This window comes from Sphaeramia orbicularis, chromosome 14 (genome assembly GCF_902148855.1).
Source record: "Sphaeramia orbicularis chromosome 14, fSphaOr1.1, whole genome shotgun sequence".
Classification (NCBI taxonomy): domain Eukaryota; kingdom Metazoa; phylum Chordata; class Actinopteri; order Kurtiformes; family Apogonidae; genus Sphaeramia; species Sphaeramia orbicularis.
Genome location: NC_043970.1, coordinates 23,427,998 through 23,441,735, shown reverse-complemented (window position 1 = coordinate 23,441,735; position 13,738 = coordinate 23,427,998). Strand labels below are relative to the sequence as shown.

General features: G+C 37.3%; 1 protein-coding gene across 1 annotated transcript in view; it reads right to left on the bottom strand.

Annotated features, from left to right (window-relative positions):
- fgf11b (fibroblast growth factor 11b) overlaps nucleotides 1-8,135 on the bottom strand; it is a 41,275-nt gene extending 33,140 nt beyond the window's left edge. The window contains exon 1 of the mRNA XM_030154100.1: nucleotides 7,124-8,135. Within this exon, the coding sequence (XP_030009960.1) occupies nucleotides 7,124-7,316 (193 nt within the window). The 5' untranslated portion in view covers nucleotides 7,317-8,135. The remainder of the gene's footprint in view (nucleotides 1-7,123) is intronic.
- Between the last annotated feature and the right edge of the window lie 5,603 nt (nucleotides 8,136-13,738).

Sequence of the window (13,738 nt, the reverse complement as noted above, 5' to 3'; positions counted from 1 at the left end):
CCGTGGAGTTGGATCAATGACAGTGGATGGACTCACTGGGTTTATGTTCAGTTAATGATAGATTTTACAGGAAAAGTCACTTTGTCTTCAGTTTTCTCTGTTTCTGGTATAATAACCCTCAATTTTTATCTGAACTTTTACAAACATCTACATGATCAGTAAAATAAATGTAGAAAAATACCTAGTGTTCACTGAAAAATGCAAAATACTGAGCATTATGTCATAATAAATTGTGATAAATATAGTAATAATAATAGAGAGAATATACAGAAAAAAATATTTTGGAACTGCCACAAATGTACCACTGTGTCTTTATGGGTTAATAAGGCTGCAGGATAAATGGCAGGTTTTTATGTCTTTCCTGTCTGACTTCAGTTGACAGGTTGATATGACTCAGCTGCTGGGTCAGACGTTTTGTGTTTCCATCTCTTTAATAAAACACATTTTTTTCAATGACAGACAACTCGACTGTACTTGTGGTCAATCAGTTCCACTGACAGGGCTCAGAAATGACTTTGTTTAATGAAGTTTAACATTTTACAAAGTCATTAAGGTGAGGCACTTAGCATTAGCTCACCCCTTACCCCTTGGACTGCCATAGCTTTGCCTCTCTTGTTCAAATTCAGACTCTTCTCTCTCCAAAAAGTCAATATGGTGTCAGCCAAATCGCATTGGTGTCGTAACTGAAGTTCAGAAACAGTTCCTCTGTCCTCAAACAATATACCGTCTATGCGTCAGAACCACACTGTCCTTCACCAGTTCCATAGGCTATCAAAACAAATCGATATTGTAACTTTGTTCATGTTTGAACCTGAATTTCACCCTGAATATAAGCGAGGAAAGCATGAATAACCTTCCACAGTGTCTTACAGGAAGACCCAGCTGAAGCCTGAGCTTTTAACACACAGGGATTAGTAACAACCGTTGATCTCACAGTTCGAAATTCAACCACGTTTAATTCAGACATCCAACATGCTAACAGATTAAATATATACATCCATCCATTTTTGTGAACCGCTTATTCCTCATGAGGTTCACTGGGTGCAGGAGCTTAACCCGGCTACCTATGGTACACTCTGGACATGTCTTTAGTTTGTATATAGACAAACAACCATTCACTCTCACATTCACACCTACGTGCTAATTAACCTATATGAATTAATTAAAAACATATGCCCCTTCCAAGTGAGAACTTTCCAAACTCTGTTAATGCATGAGTTACAGGACAACAGAGAAACCGTTGAAGTGGCACATACAGACCGACCCACCCACTCAAATTGAACCAAACAAAACAACACATAAGCATTAAATAATAAGAGAAAAGCTTTCAATTACAGGCAACCCACTTTCTAGACAGATTATTAAACAAGAGAAGAGCTTCGTGTCTGGAGGAAGCTTTGCAAAGACAGTTAATATCCAGCCCCATGACTTCCCATCTCATCTGCTTCTCCACATGCTGCCTCTATGACAGGCTGATTCACAGCCTCTTTTCAGTCCCACCCACCTTTACTTTAATCTTCACTGCTATTTCTACTTACTTCCCTTCCTCTGTTTTTGATTACCTCTTTATGAACTGTACGTGCTCCCCCATCATCATCATCATCATCATCATCATCCTCCACCTCCACCTTTTGACACAATTTGCTCTGTAATCATTCATATCTTTACTTTTCCCTTTTAGCGTCTGTTTACCTCAGAACACCCTCCCATTCTCTCTCTCCCTCTCTCTCTCTCTCTCTCTCTGTCTCTCTCTGACCCCTGTCACAGTCAGTAAAGTTCTGATGAGAAGCTACCTAACACTGCATTGTCTGATCAGGTGTTGTTGAGTAAGCGAGTTTGCAGCCCTGATCTCTTGGGGTCAGCTTAATGCTATCCTCTGCTGAATCTCTCCTTGTAACCCGGTCTGCTGCTTGCCAGCCGGGGCCTAGATTTGTGCTCCAACTGTCGACTGGCCCCTTGGATGCTTACTCTGACAACATACTACATTGTAGCACCATGCCAAACAGCCCACTCAATGCCTCAAGATGTCTAGGTCTGCACTATATTTGCATGCATTTGTGCAGCGGTGATTAGAGGCCGAGTTGCTATTTTGAATGCATATGTGCATTTATTTTATTGCAAAGCGCAGTGGTATTTTCCTTCGCTCAGGGGTATGTGTAAATATCTAAGATTGTTTTTTCATTTGATCTAAGAGAAAGGTGCTAAGTGTGATACACGGGGGAGGGCTGTTCAATACCACCCCTCCTCTTTGCAAGTCAGATTTAACCTTGAACAAACTAAGAGGGTGATTATTGATTAATCGCTATACATTAATGAGCCAAATTGATCCGAAACGAGGGCAACAGTACAGATCATCGACAGTAGCAGAGGGAGATTTTTTTTTTTTTTTTTTTTTTTTTTTTTTGTGGTTAACTCTGACTTGAAAGGCAGCCTTGTAAAGTGTTTGTAGGACAGCTAGAGGAGTATGATCAAGAAATGGGAGAAGGTAAAGTCATGGATTTCATTTTGTGTGAGGTTTATGACAACCATATGCATGAGCGTCAGGGTTTATGTCCATCCTTATTATTCCAGTAGCCCATTGCTTTATGGCAGTAATAAATATAGCTTACATGTGTTGGTCTGATGCTAATATGACAGCTCTGGAAAAGTCTCCAATTTTCACAAAGCAAAACAGGAAAATAATATGCAGAGCACAGCCATGGCTGCCTAGTGTGGGGTAAACATATTTCATGGTAGCAAGTTATTATCTTGTTCAAATGATGCACATGTTATAAAAGACATGTACTTCTACTGCATAAAAGCACAAGCTTAATCTCCTATCAATAAGCTTGGTTCAGATTCAAAGAACTTGATGACCCATTATCTGTGGGTGGTGCAAGAGCTAAAATGGCACATTATTTCCTCTGCCTTTAGATGGCAACACTGACATCTATGTCTACAGGCAACAGAAATGATGCTAAATCGCAAATCCAATTATGTTTTGTAATAAACATAATGTCACCCATATTGCATTTATTACAAATGTAATCAGCAACTTGACTTTATTGCAAGAAAAAGTAATTTGTCACAGAAGCATCTGTAAATTGTTTTTGTCTTTCCACAATGTGCAGGACCTTAGATGGGGTAGATGTCAGATATACAAAATCCACAACATTGTCACCAGACACTGAAGTTTGCATCCTGACTCCTGTAAATATTTAGGATTAAGGAATAAAAATACTTTTTAGGATTAGGAAAAGATTATGTTTTGCTTTAAATGTGAATATAGACATAAAGAAGTACATCTAGTTAAGACTAACTTAAAAGTTTAATATCACAGTTTGGCAATAAAAGTGCTGTAGGAAAACATTGTGGAATTGATTAAATAAATACACGACACCTTCATATGGTGTCTGTATCAGCAAGTCCCTGGTTTCTCTAACCAAGTGATTCCAGTGACGAAACCTAACAATAAAAATAAAAAAAAGTGTAATACAGGTTTTGTAAAAATCAGCTGATATGGCTAATCACATCAGCAGTGGCTTTTCCATTGGACATATGTACAAAACTTTATCGATATTTACTAAATGTCGAAATAACAGAAGTGCCTAATGACGGTTTTTCCATTAAATCACAAATGCGATGATTTGTTTACTTATTATCGCAAGATGACATGAGAAGTCATTCCATAAACATGACAACGAACATAAATATCATGTTGATTTACAGATATAGTCATTATTATTATATATTACCCCTCTATCCCATACTAAATTTTAAAATGATTCAGTTTCCTGGTGTGTCCACACATATCGCATCATGTTTCTTTTAAAACTCTTCTTCTTCACTTGTTATAACATCTGTCAACAACATCTGTATTTTTTTAATTCGTGTGACTCTAGTTGCGGAAAAAGGTCTTTCCATTGCAGTTTTGCATGATATACCAATTTCGCTACGCCAGAAAAACCACCTCTTTCCAGCACAAAAAAATTAGAGTTTTGGCAAAATTGTCGTTTTTTCCATTAGGCAAATTTTTATGCGCAAGTTATATTCATGCAATTTGATGGTCAATGGAAAAGTGACTAGTGGCTCCTTTGGCAGAATAATGTGAACACTTGCATGTTTAGGATAAACATTTTGTCAATTCAACATTTAATTCTTACATGGAATCAATGTGGGATGGTTTGGCATTATATTTATGAAAAAAAAAAAAAAAACAATTGTGGTTACAGTTTAGTTGCATATGATTGCATTTTCTGCAAGGCAGAGTCAATAGAAGTCCACACAGCTGGTGCATGTTAGGATATATTGCAGAACAGAGGTGTTTTGTTCAGTGATTTAAAAGTACACAGCACAGAGGAGAGGAAACAAGGGTAGAGAGACAGGCAATGACATGCACTAAGCTCACATGGATCTGGGGTTGAACTGAAAACATTGTGGTTAATTGTTGGAGCCCTAAACCTCTGTAATACCAGGAACATAGAACAGATGGAAATCTCCCCCTGAAACTGTAGCTAGATAAACATAAATAAATGTGATTATGTGTGTTAGTTATGCTGTCTAATTCTGTACTTTGCATCTAACAAATGTGTTGGTTTGCCTTTTGGATATTACTAAACACTGACTTTGTCCTAATATGGTTCCCAGCTTGTTTCTAAGAATTTCTCCACATTTATCACTAATCCTCTAGTATTTTCCCATAAATACATCTGCATAGCTTTGCTGAGAATAGTTTAAATCCTCTAAAGGTCTGCAGGGGGGCAACAGACCATTGAAAAATGTTATGGAATGGACCTGGGTTCAGCAGATTGATCATGGTCCTGAAGAGAATTTAACTAATCACCCATTGAATGTGTAAAATTAATAAAACAATAATAATTAGAAAATCCAATCCAACTTTATTTATAAAGCTCTTTAAAACAACCACAGTGGACCAAAGTGCTGTATAGAAGACTAAAAGCCCAATAAAAATTAATAAAGCATTAAAAACATTAAAATCAAATAAAAATAGATAAATAAAACAAGTTAAAATATAAAAACAGAAACAAAATGTCGACATTGCACAAGTGTTAAAAGGCCAAGGAGAATAGGAGGGTTTTAAGAAGAGATTTAAAAACAGGTAAATAAATGATAAAGAATCATACCTCAGCCATAATTACCATTGTTCACCTGTTGCTCCACCTTTCTCTGTAAAGGCAACAGGTGCATGCAAAAAATTATTTAATATTATATATAATATATTTTATTTAGTTTGAAAACAAATGCCTGAAGCTAGTGCACGTCTGCACTCCCCCAGCCTGTATATCCAATAGCAAAAGTCTGGAAAATGGAGACTCTAGTATAATGAACTGAAAAGACTTTTATTATTATTATTATTATTATTATTATTATTATTATTATTATTATTATCATTATTATTATTATTATTATTATTATTATTATTATTATTATTATTATTATTATCATCATTATTAGCACCAAGCATTTAATTTCAGGTCAGCACTTGAGTCACAGTAGTTTTCATCTGGTTTTGCTATGCAAGACAAATTATATGAAACTATAAACTATATGAAAAAAGTGGATTTTCTTAAATTCATTAGGGAAAAACATAAAAATTACAGCATTAACTGTTTTTGTTTTGCCATAAGTCTATTTTTTTTTTTTTGTTAGTTTTTATGTTAGCGACTGAGATATGCAGGTGTATGTATATTTGTGGATGTGATGTTAATGAAAATATGTAATTTTTCGGTAGCCAACACAGGAAGTCATTTTCATGCGGTGCATTGCCATAAACAGGCACTTAGACCTACACATCTCAAACCAAACAAATGTCTGGTGATCAAGCTTTGAAATGTAAAGCCTTCTGCAATTTTCACACTACATACAAAACGTTGTCTTATCTTCTGTACATCAATCTTCAGGCCATGCGGTTGACTTCAAAGTTTCTGAATTACAATGTTTGAAGCACAGCAGATATACGTTACGTGAATGGAGTGGTGCAGAATGAAATGAAAGTCCTCATCATGCACAAAGCTTCGCTCACAGTTGCTCATCGCTCATCATTCTCACGTTCAATCTGCTTATATGCAGTCTTTAGCTGCAGGGGGAGGGGGTGGGGGGGGTGCTTTCTAAATTCACTGTTTCTTATCCAATCAGCCATGAAAGTATGTGGCCTCTTTATGAAGGATGTTTGTTCAGCGACATTTCTGTAGTATGCATAATTTAGCTTAAGCATACTACACTAATTGTGCAAAAAATAAAGCGAAACATTTGTCACTCATGAATTAAAGAACTCAGCAATGACACGTAAGGAAAATATACTACATTGTTTTCACCTTAAGCTTCACATAATACTGAATGCAGCCATATGAGAGCTATAGTTAAAAGTTAAAGAAAGAAAGACATTGTAGAATCTGAGAATATGATGTGTAAGCAGAAAGAACAGCACACACTGCACCTGCCAACCATATCAAAAGGATTTTTTTCTCATTTTTCTTTCCCATTGATAAGTCACACATTGGTGAAACCAGAGGTGATGTTCGCACCTCATCACAAAAATTGTCAAATGAGACCTCAAAGAGAATGTGCAGCAGAGAATCTGACAGTAACAGTTACCCAGCCCACGAGTTTGCCAGCAACATTTGGTGAGGTTGCAGTAGTAGACACCAAGACAGCATTACTGTACAATTTAACATCAGCTTTTAGACGTTCACCATCTGATCATACACCTTTGATTGTCGGTGAATTAGTGCCAATTATCACAACCACCTATGAAATCTACAAACAACTTGTCCATCTAATACCAAATAGCTTTGGGTCAGTATGAGGTTGATGTGAATGCAATGCAGATTAAGAGAATTCCAGTTTAGGTTGAGATAAAAGGGGGTAAACACTGTGATAGCTAAGTGATCAGATAATATTTTTCAGTGGGCCACTCACTTCTGACATAAATAACATGAACAAAAATCAACAAAATACTCCCAATGGTCAGTTTTGCAAGATATAAGACTATATTAAAACTGTTGAAAGTTATTTATCCATTTTCAGTCACCACATTCTACATTTGTTCAGCTTTCTGTCATGTCAAAATATCCTGAATGGTTAAAAAACAAGTGGTGGGATGTAAGTGATAGCAGTGACTCACCTGGTCTTTTGTCGTTTCGACCTTTTCGACCCCCACATAGCCGTACTTTGGAGATCAAGACTAGGATCTGTTTCTGGCACAAGGACTTGTTGCTCTTAGGACAGGGCTTGCGCTTGTTGGCTACCGGTCGGTTGGTTTGGTCGTCCTTGACTGCCCGTTTCTGTCTAATGAGAGAGCTGGCGAGAGCTGCCATCTTCCCCCCCTCTCACCTTTGGGAGGGGGGTGGCTTCCTTCCCAGTACCCCCTTTTTTTGTGGTTTGGCTTTTGCTTTCCTTAAAAAAACTAGAGTAGAGAGGACGTTTTAGAGAAGCCCCCACAGGGGAGATCGGGAGGCTAAATGGGTTAACAGGGAAGAGTTTAGTTTGAGGGTTCCCTTGGAGAGGGAAGAACTGGAAGAAATGTAAGTTCACCTGCAGTCCAATGTAAAGACTCCACTCTGGCTAAAAAATGAAAATCACTGATACCAACAGAACACAAAAAGTTCTGCAGTTACATCTTCAGTTTTAAAAACAGACACAGACCAAGGTTAGACTGACTTTAAAAAGGTGAAGAGGGAGACATTTCTACCCTTCTTCCCCACTCATGTTTCAAATTAAAACGTGCCTTAACTGTCAAGTTCTAAAAATTGCAAAATATCTACTGTAACCTACTTGGAAAAGACAATACCAAAGTAATGGAATTTAAAGTATTTTACATATAAAAACACTTTTACTGAAGTAAAGTGAAATCATTTTGAATGCTAGGAAGCTCTTAAAAATGCAAAACTGTTTGTCACCATTTGTGCAGTCCATGGAGGTCCAACTTTGCCCCCCATCTAAATGTGGCAGCATGGAATAATGAGCAGAGATTCCAAGCGGTAATCCAGCTGATTTAAATCCAGAGGTAGAACAGCAAGCGTCTGTGTAGGAATGAAGCCGGGAACAGAGCAGAGACATGGACACAGACAGAGAGAGATTCCTCTTCTGCCTCCGATGGCATGCTCTTTTCCCACAGTCCTCACCGAACCCCCCCTCCTCCCTCCTCCTCCTCTTCCTCCTCCTCCCATCCAAAGTCAGCGAGTGGTTGTGAGAGTATGTGTGCGTGAATTCCAGCAGCCACCATCAGTAGAGGTGACATTCATGAGAGAGAGAGAGAGAGAGAGCGAAAGGGAGTGAGGGAGACGGGGGGTGGGGGGGGGGGGTGGAGGTAGGGGCTGTGATGTGCGAGAATGAGCTTGACTGAAAAAAAAGCAGAAAAATGTAGAAGAGGGAAGAGAGATTGGCAACTGACACTTCACAAAATCACAGCTCACCGAGGGCTATAATTTTGTTATTGTTCAGCCCCCCTCCCAAATAAAAAAAAAAAAAAAAAAACCTCCCTCATCTTGACTGTCCCGGTGAAACAGAGAGACAGTGGCACAGGAATAAAGCAGGAGAAAGAGAGAGTGCTTAAGGTGCAGATTGTGACAGTTCTCTGTCTCTTTGATAGGAACAACCTCACATGTGCAGCCTTCCCGTCACATGCACCCACACATCCTCAAACACAGCACATCAGCACATTTTGTGGTGTGTTCCCTGAGTAGAAGGAGAAAAAAAAAAAAAAAGCTGTATAACTGTTCTTCTCTCGTCAATACTCTGCTTCATCTTCATTCCTGACACCCACACATGCAGTTGTAACCCCTGTCTCAACATCATCGTCCGTCTCTCTGTGATTTTCTTTCCTTGAGCTCTATATGAAATGGAGGCAAAAATAAAGCGACTTTGTTCCCTGAAACTGGCATTTAGTGTCTGACATAGCTGACTGCTGGCTTACGCTAACCCTGACAGAAACATGAGCTTGGACAGATTGAGTTAGACAGCTAACCCAGCCAACACACGCACAGACACACACACACACCCACACACACACACACACACACAGGCTCACTCATATCAGTCTTGCTCTACCCCAGCTCCTCCACCTGCATAATATCCACGCAAAAACAAGCGTGAATATTACAGATTAATTTACGTGTTAGCGTCCTCCCTCTTATTTAAAGACTGCAATTTCTGCAGTAATTTAGGACAAAACAAACTTCCTGAAGTATCATCTAAGGACACAAATCATGCTGACATACTTTTACTTTACACAGTGGGTACTTCTAAATGACAGTGGCCTGCAGTCAAGTATTTCTCACAGCAAAAAGCTATTTTCATTTTGCCGGATATAACATAATCAAAGTCAACCTGTTCATTTTGATACACTTATCAAAATGTTTTCAATAGAAATTGTATTATAAATACAATTTGGTAGAAATAAATGGAAAAGTGTGCAACTTTCTTCCAGATTAGCTTAATAAATCGGGGTCATCATGTCAAACACTCACTGCCTGTCCATAATTTCATCATTGCATGCTTTGAATTTGTAATCCAAGTGAGCACAGAAAAACTATGAACATCTGTGGCCCCACCCCTCAGACTCAAACCCAATAAATCAACCAATATTAGAGCCAATCAATCCAATTTTATTTGGCATTGCACCTCCTTTACGAGCCAATTGCTAGGGAAAGCAGCAGTGGAAACAGCTTGAAAATGCAAGGTCGATTCAAAATGCTTCTAACAATGCCGAGCAAGGTCACTATCTGTCAGGACTTGATTGACAGGTGACAGGGAATGTTTGGTCTCCAAGGAGGGATGTGGGCCCGCAGGGGTGGAGGAAATGCAGATGAGATAATGTAATTTGTATCGATGAGAAAACAGAAACTGTATTTTTCTCCTTTTCTAATGTTTCTGTGCCATGCATTCTCCACCATCCTGAGCCATGCATTCATCTCCATATCCCGGGATACGAATCAATCTCCTAATGGACATCGCATTACCCACTTTGCCAAAGGTTGTTCTACTTTTTCCTTTTCTCCAGTCACAAGTACATGCCAAGTTGTAGCAAAGGAAAGCTAAGTGCAGATTCCCGGGACATTACTCAGTCTCAAGGTTAGGAAATGTTTCAATCATTATAATTAGATTTTAGGCCAAAAATTAAGTATAATCATTAAGATCACTTTTCATTTCTTGCTAAGAGCTATCATCTGAATAAAGTACCCCAGTTAACAACTAAATACCCATTAAGTCAGTGCTCTGTGCTAGAATCATTAATTATTTCCACTTTTAGCATATCAGCCTTTTGTCTTGGTCAAATACAATATCTACACAGTACGAAATATCCACGAGTTACTATACAAAACTGTGAAACTTACCATTTTATCACATTCAGAATTTATTGTCCAGTTTTCCATTGAGGCATAATGTCATTTTCTTTTTTATAAAGTGAAGGAATTGAATCTTTCATATGTCTAAATGAAAATTATAATACTAAAAATGAATCCTAACATGTTTTGACATATAAACTACCAGCCTGTTAATATTGTAAAAAGGGGATTAAATGCAGATGTTTTAGCAAAAACAATCCAGGCTACAAACCCTGAATGCATATCAGCACATGCAAGCCAAGAGTATTAACAGCATATCCTCTTTTGCAGATGGAAGGTTTTATGTCAACATGTCATTCTCAGAATAATGTGTTTTTGTGCATCCCATGTTACCTAACATCCATCCAACACTTTGATAATCTTTACTAGATGGATGGGGTGACCTACTCGGTCAACCTGGCACAACGCTGCAATATGCCATCAAAGCAGCCAATGAGAGATGGAGGAGGTCAGCTCAGATCTCCAATCACTGTCCAAGATTTATTTAACTGAGTAGAGTGGACTAAATTGACTTGAAAACACATATTAGGTAACTTTTTTTTTTTTTTTTTACTATTTGCATGCAGTTGCCAACCATTTTATTTCAATATTCGCTGTCCAGGCCAAAAAAAGGGGAAAAAAAGAAGAAAATCCATTTACATTTAACCTAAGCAATAGATAAGAGCCTTTCAGTGGATAATTATGGCAGTGATTAAATGTTTCAGCAGCTGATGCAGTGAGTAGCTTCTCATTTCTTGAACAACCATCAGTTTAAATCTGGGGTTCTCAAACTTTTTCACACCAAGGACCACTTTATCATTAAAAAAATAAAAAAATAAAAAAATAAAAAGTTAATGGACCAACAAACCATCCGGCCAGTTTCCCACTCCCACCCTAAAAAAAAACTTTTTAAACACCCTATATTACAATATTATCATATTTTGTATATTACAAATTAAATCTGCAGTATATTACAGATGGTGCTAACAGCTTGATGCTAACAGAATGACTTTGCACCTTGTTGCTAACATGGGTCATCATTTCTCCAGCTTTTCTCTTCAGTCACTGTTGTCAGTCATTGTTGTGTTTTAGAACTGTTCAAGTCACTCTTCATTTTGTTTCGTCTCACTCTGTGACGCAAAACGTGGGTTTGCATAAAGAAATTCAATAAAAGTTTACTCTTAGGCCTATTTAGGCTATAATTGATTCGCTTTTAATTTAGAAAACATTTATGTATACTCGTAACTTTGCTTTGTAAGTCAGATGAGGATGGTTTGAGAAACACATACATAAATATAAATTTGTATTACATCCTGCCGTGGACCACTTGGGGGTTCAGAGTGATGGATGCATGAGGGTGAGAAGAAAGGCAGATGAAGTGATTACCCATCATACCTGTTGCCTTCAGTACAAGCCTGTGGGGGCAGTGTTATGATCTGGGGTTGATTCAAGGTCATCTGAGAACCTGAATATACTGAATGACTGAATTTTTCTTCCCTGATTCATCAGGCTCATATTGTATGTTCATGGATCATGAAAACATAATTTTCACCTATGGATTGATCAACACAGAGTCCAGACTAGAACTCCATTGTGAATCTTTGGGATTTACACATTAATCCAATTCTCCTATCATCAATACAAGATCTTGGCAAAACACGTATGCTACTCTGGATAAAAATAAATTTTGTAATATTTATTGTAATACACATAAACATTCCATAGCATAAACAATATCATGCTGAATTGCATATCATAATCAATCAAAGCTAAAGTTCATCTGACAAAATATTATTGTGTGTGACTTTGACCAGGCGGTGTATGTATACTGAAGGTATGTACTGTTGCCTACTCTTGCAGAAAAGTTGTCATGTAATGAACAAATGACTACTCTCTTTTTTATGCAAAACTTTCCCTAAACCTAATCAAGTAGGTATGGTGCCTACATCAAAACAAAAGGGAACTAAAACCTTAGATATACTCAAAAAAATTGTGAATTACTAAAAGAAAAATCTGAAGTCTCAGAGAGGAATTGAGCCCCAATATCCTGGGTGAAAGTCCTGTGTCAGTTTCATTCACCCACCACACCCTTGTTCCCTTGGAGGCTTACATTACATATTATATTACGCATTTTTTGTGTGTGTGTCAGTGTTTGTGGGTTTAAATTGTCAAATAGCTGCCTTGTGGTTATTTGCATGCAAATAGACAGTTCGTTTTATTGTCGAGTTAAAGTATAGAAATGTCTGGCATAGTAGAGCTGTTTGTTGCTGTTGTGTTGTTTTAATTAACGCACTGGCATAACGCTGAAATTGTCATTATTTGTTGCTTATCAAGCGGGTATTCTTCAATGTGAATTTAGTGCAAATTCTGCATTTGTTAACCTTTAAAAGGGTGAAAGTCTGGATTATATATTCCTAAACAGACATAGCCGTAATATAGTGTGCTAACTCTGATTGAGTATATGATGGTAAGTTACTGAAGATAACATGTACTCCTCCCCTCCTGCTGTCTGAAGAAACTCTCAAACATACTGCTTCATTAGCTCATTCCTACAGTCTATATCAAAGTACATCCCCAAAAGCACTAATTATAGGTTTATGTTGGGGGAAGGAGGTCCAAATCAGATTTATGTTACCCGAGTACGTTACTAGCTTATCCAACATTATGTGCAGTCAGTGATCTCTGCCCCAATATTAGATTATTAGATTAAAGGATGAGTTAATCACATGTCAATAATCCATGAATAAACAGCAGTTGAGTCCTAAAATGGAAATGTTCACATGCTGATGTTTGCTATTTAAAATGAGTGATATATTAATTAATTAGAGCACTGCAATTTCTGTGGTTTTAATAATGCGTATAGAAAAACAGTTCTTTCATTCATAGAGGATATGTTTTATTATGAGCTTCTGTTTCATTTTACAAGAGGTGAAGCCCCGTCACTGGAATACAGCTTGTAACCCTTAGTAAATGTAATATTTTCAGAAAACAAGTACAGTGAAATTAGTGTAATTTGCAAGTTATTTTTTCTCTACAAAAAGAGTGATTATTTAACCCTTAAAGATCTGGACCTATTTTTGCAGTGACTTCCAAATAAATTTTTCACTGCATCTAACCTTTTGTAAGTGTCCTATACCTATTTATAATTTTATCTTCTGCAGTTTTCAGTGAAATTCAGGTATTTTCTTATATTTAATTTTCTGACCATGTAGATGTTCTTAAAAGCTCTGTGTAAATTCAAAGGATATTATGTCATAACAGAGAAAAATTTAGGGAAAAAAGTAACTGCAATAGTAATATGTTGATTTTATGTTGTAGAGGATGACAGTTTTTCCACGTTCACTATAGAACCTCTGAATGTCTGCTGAGAAAATGCATATTTAAATCTACTGATTGGATTAGTGGTTACATAC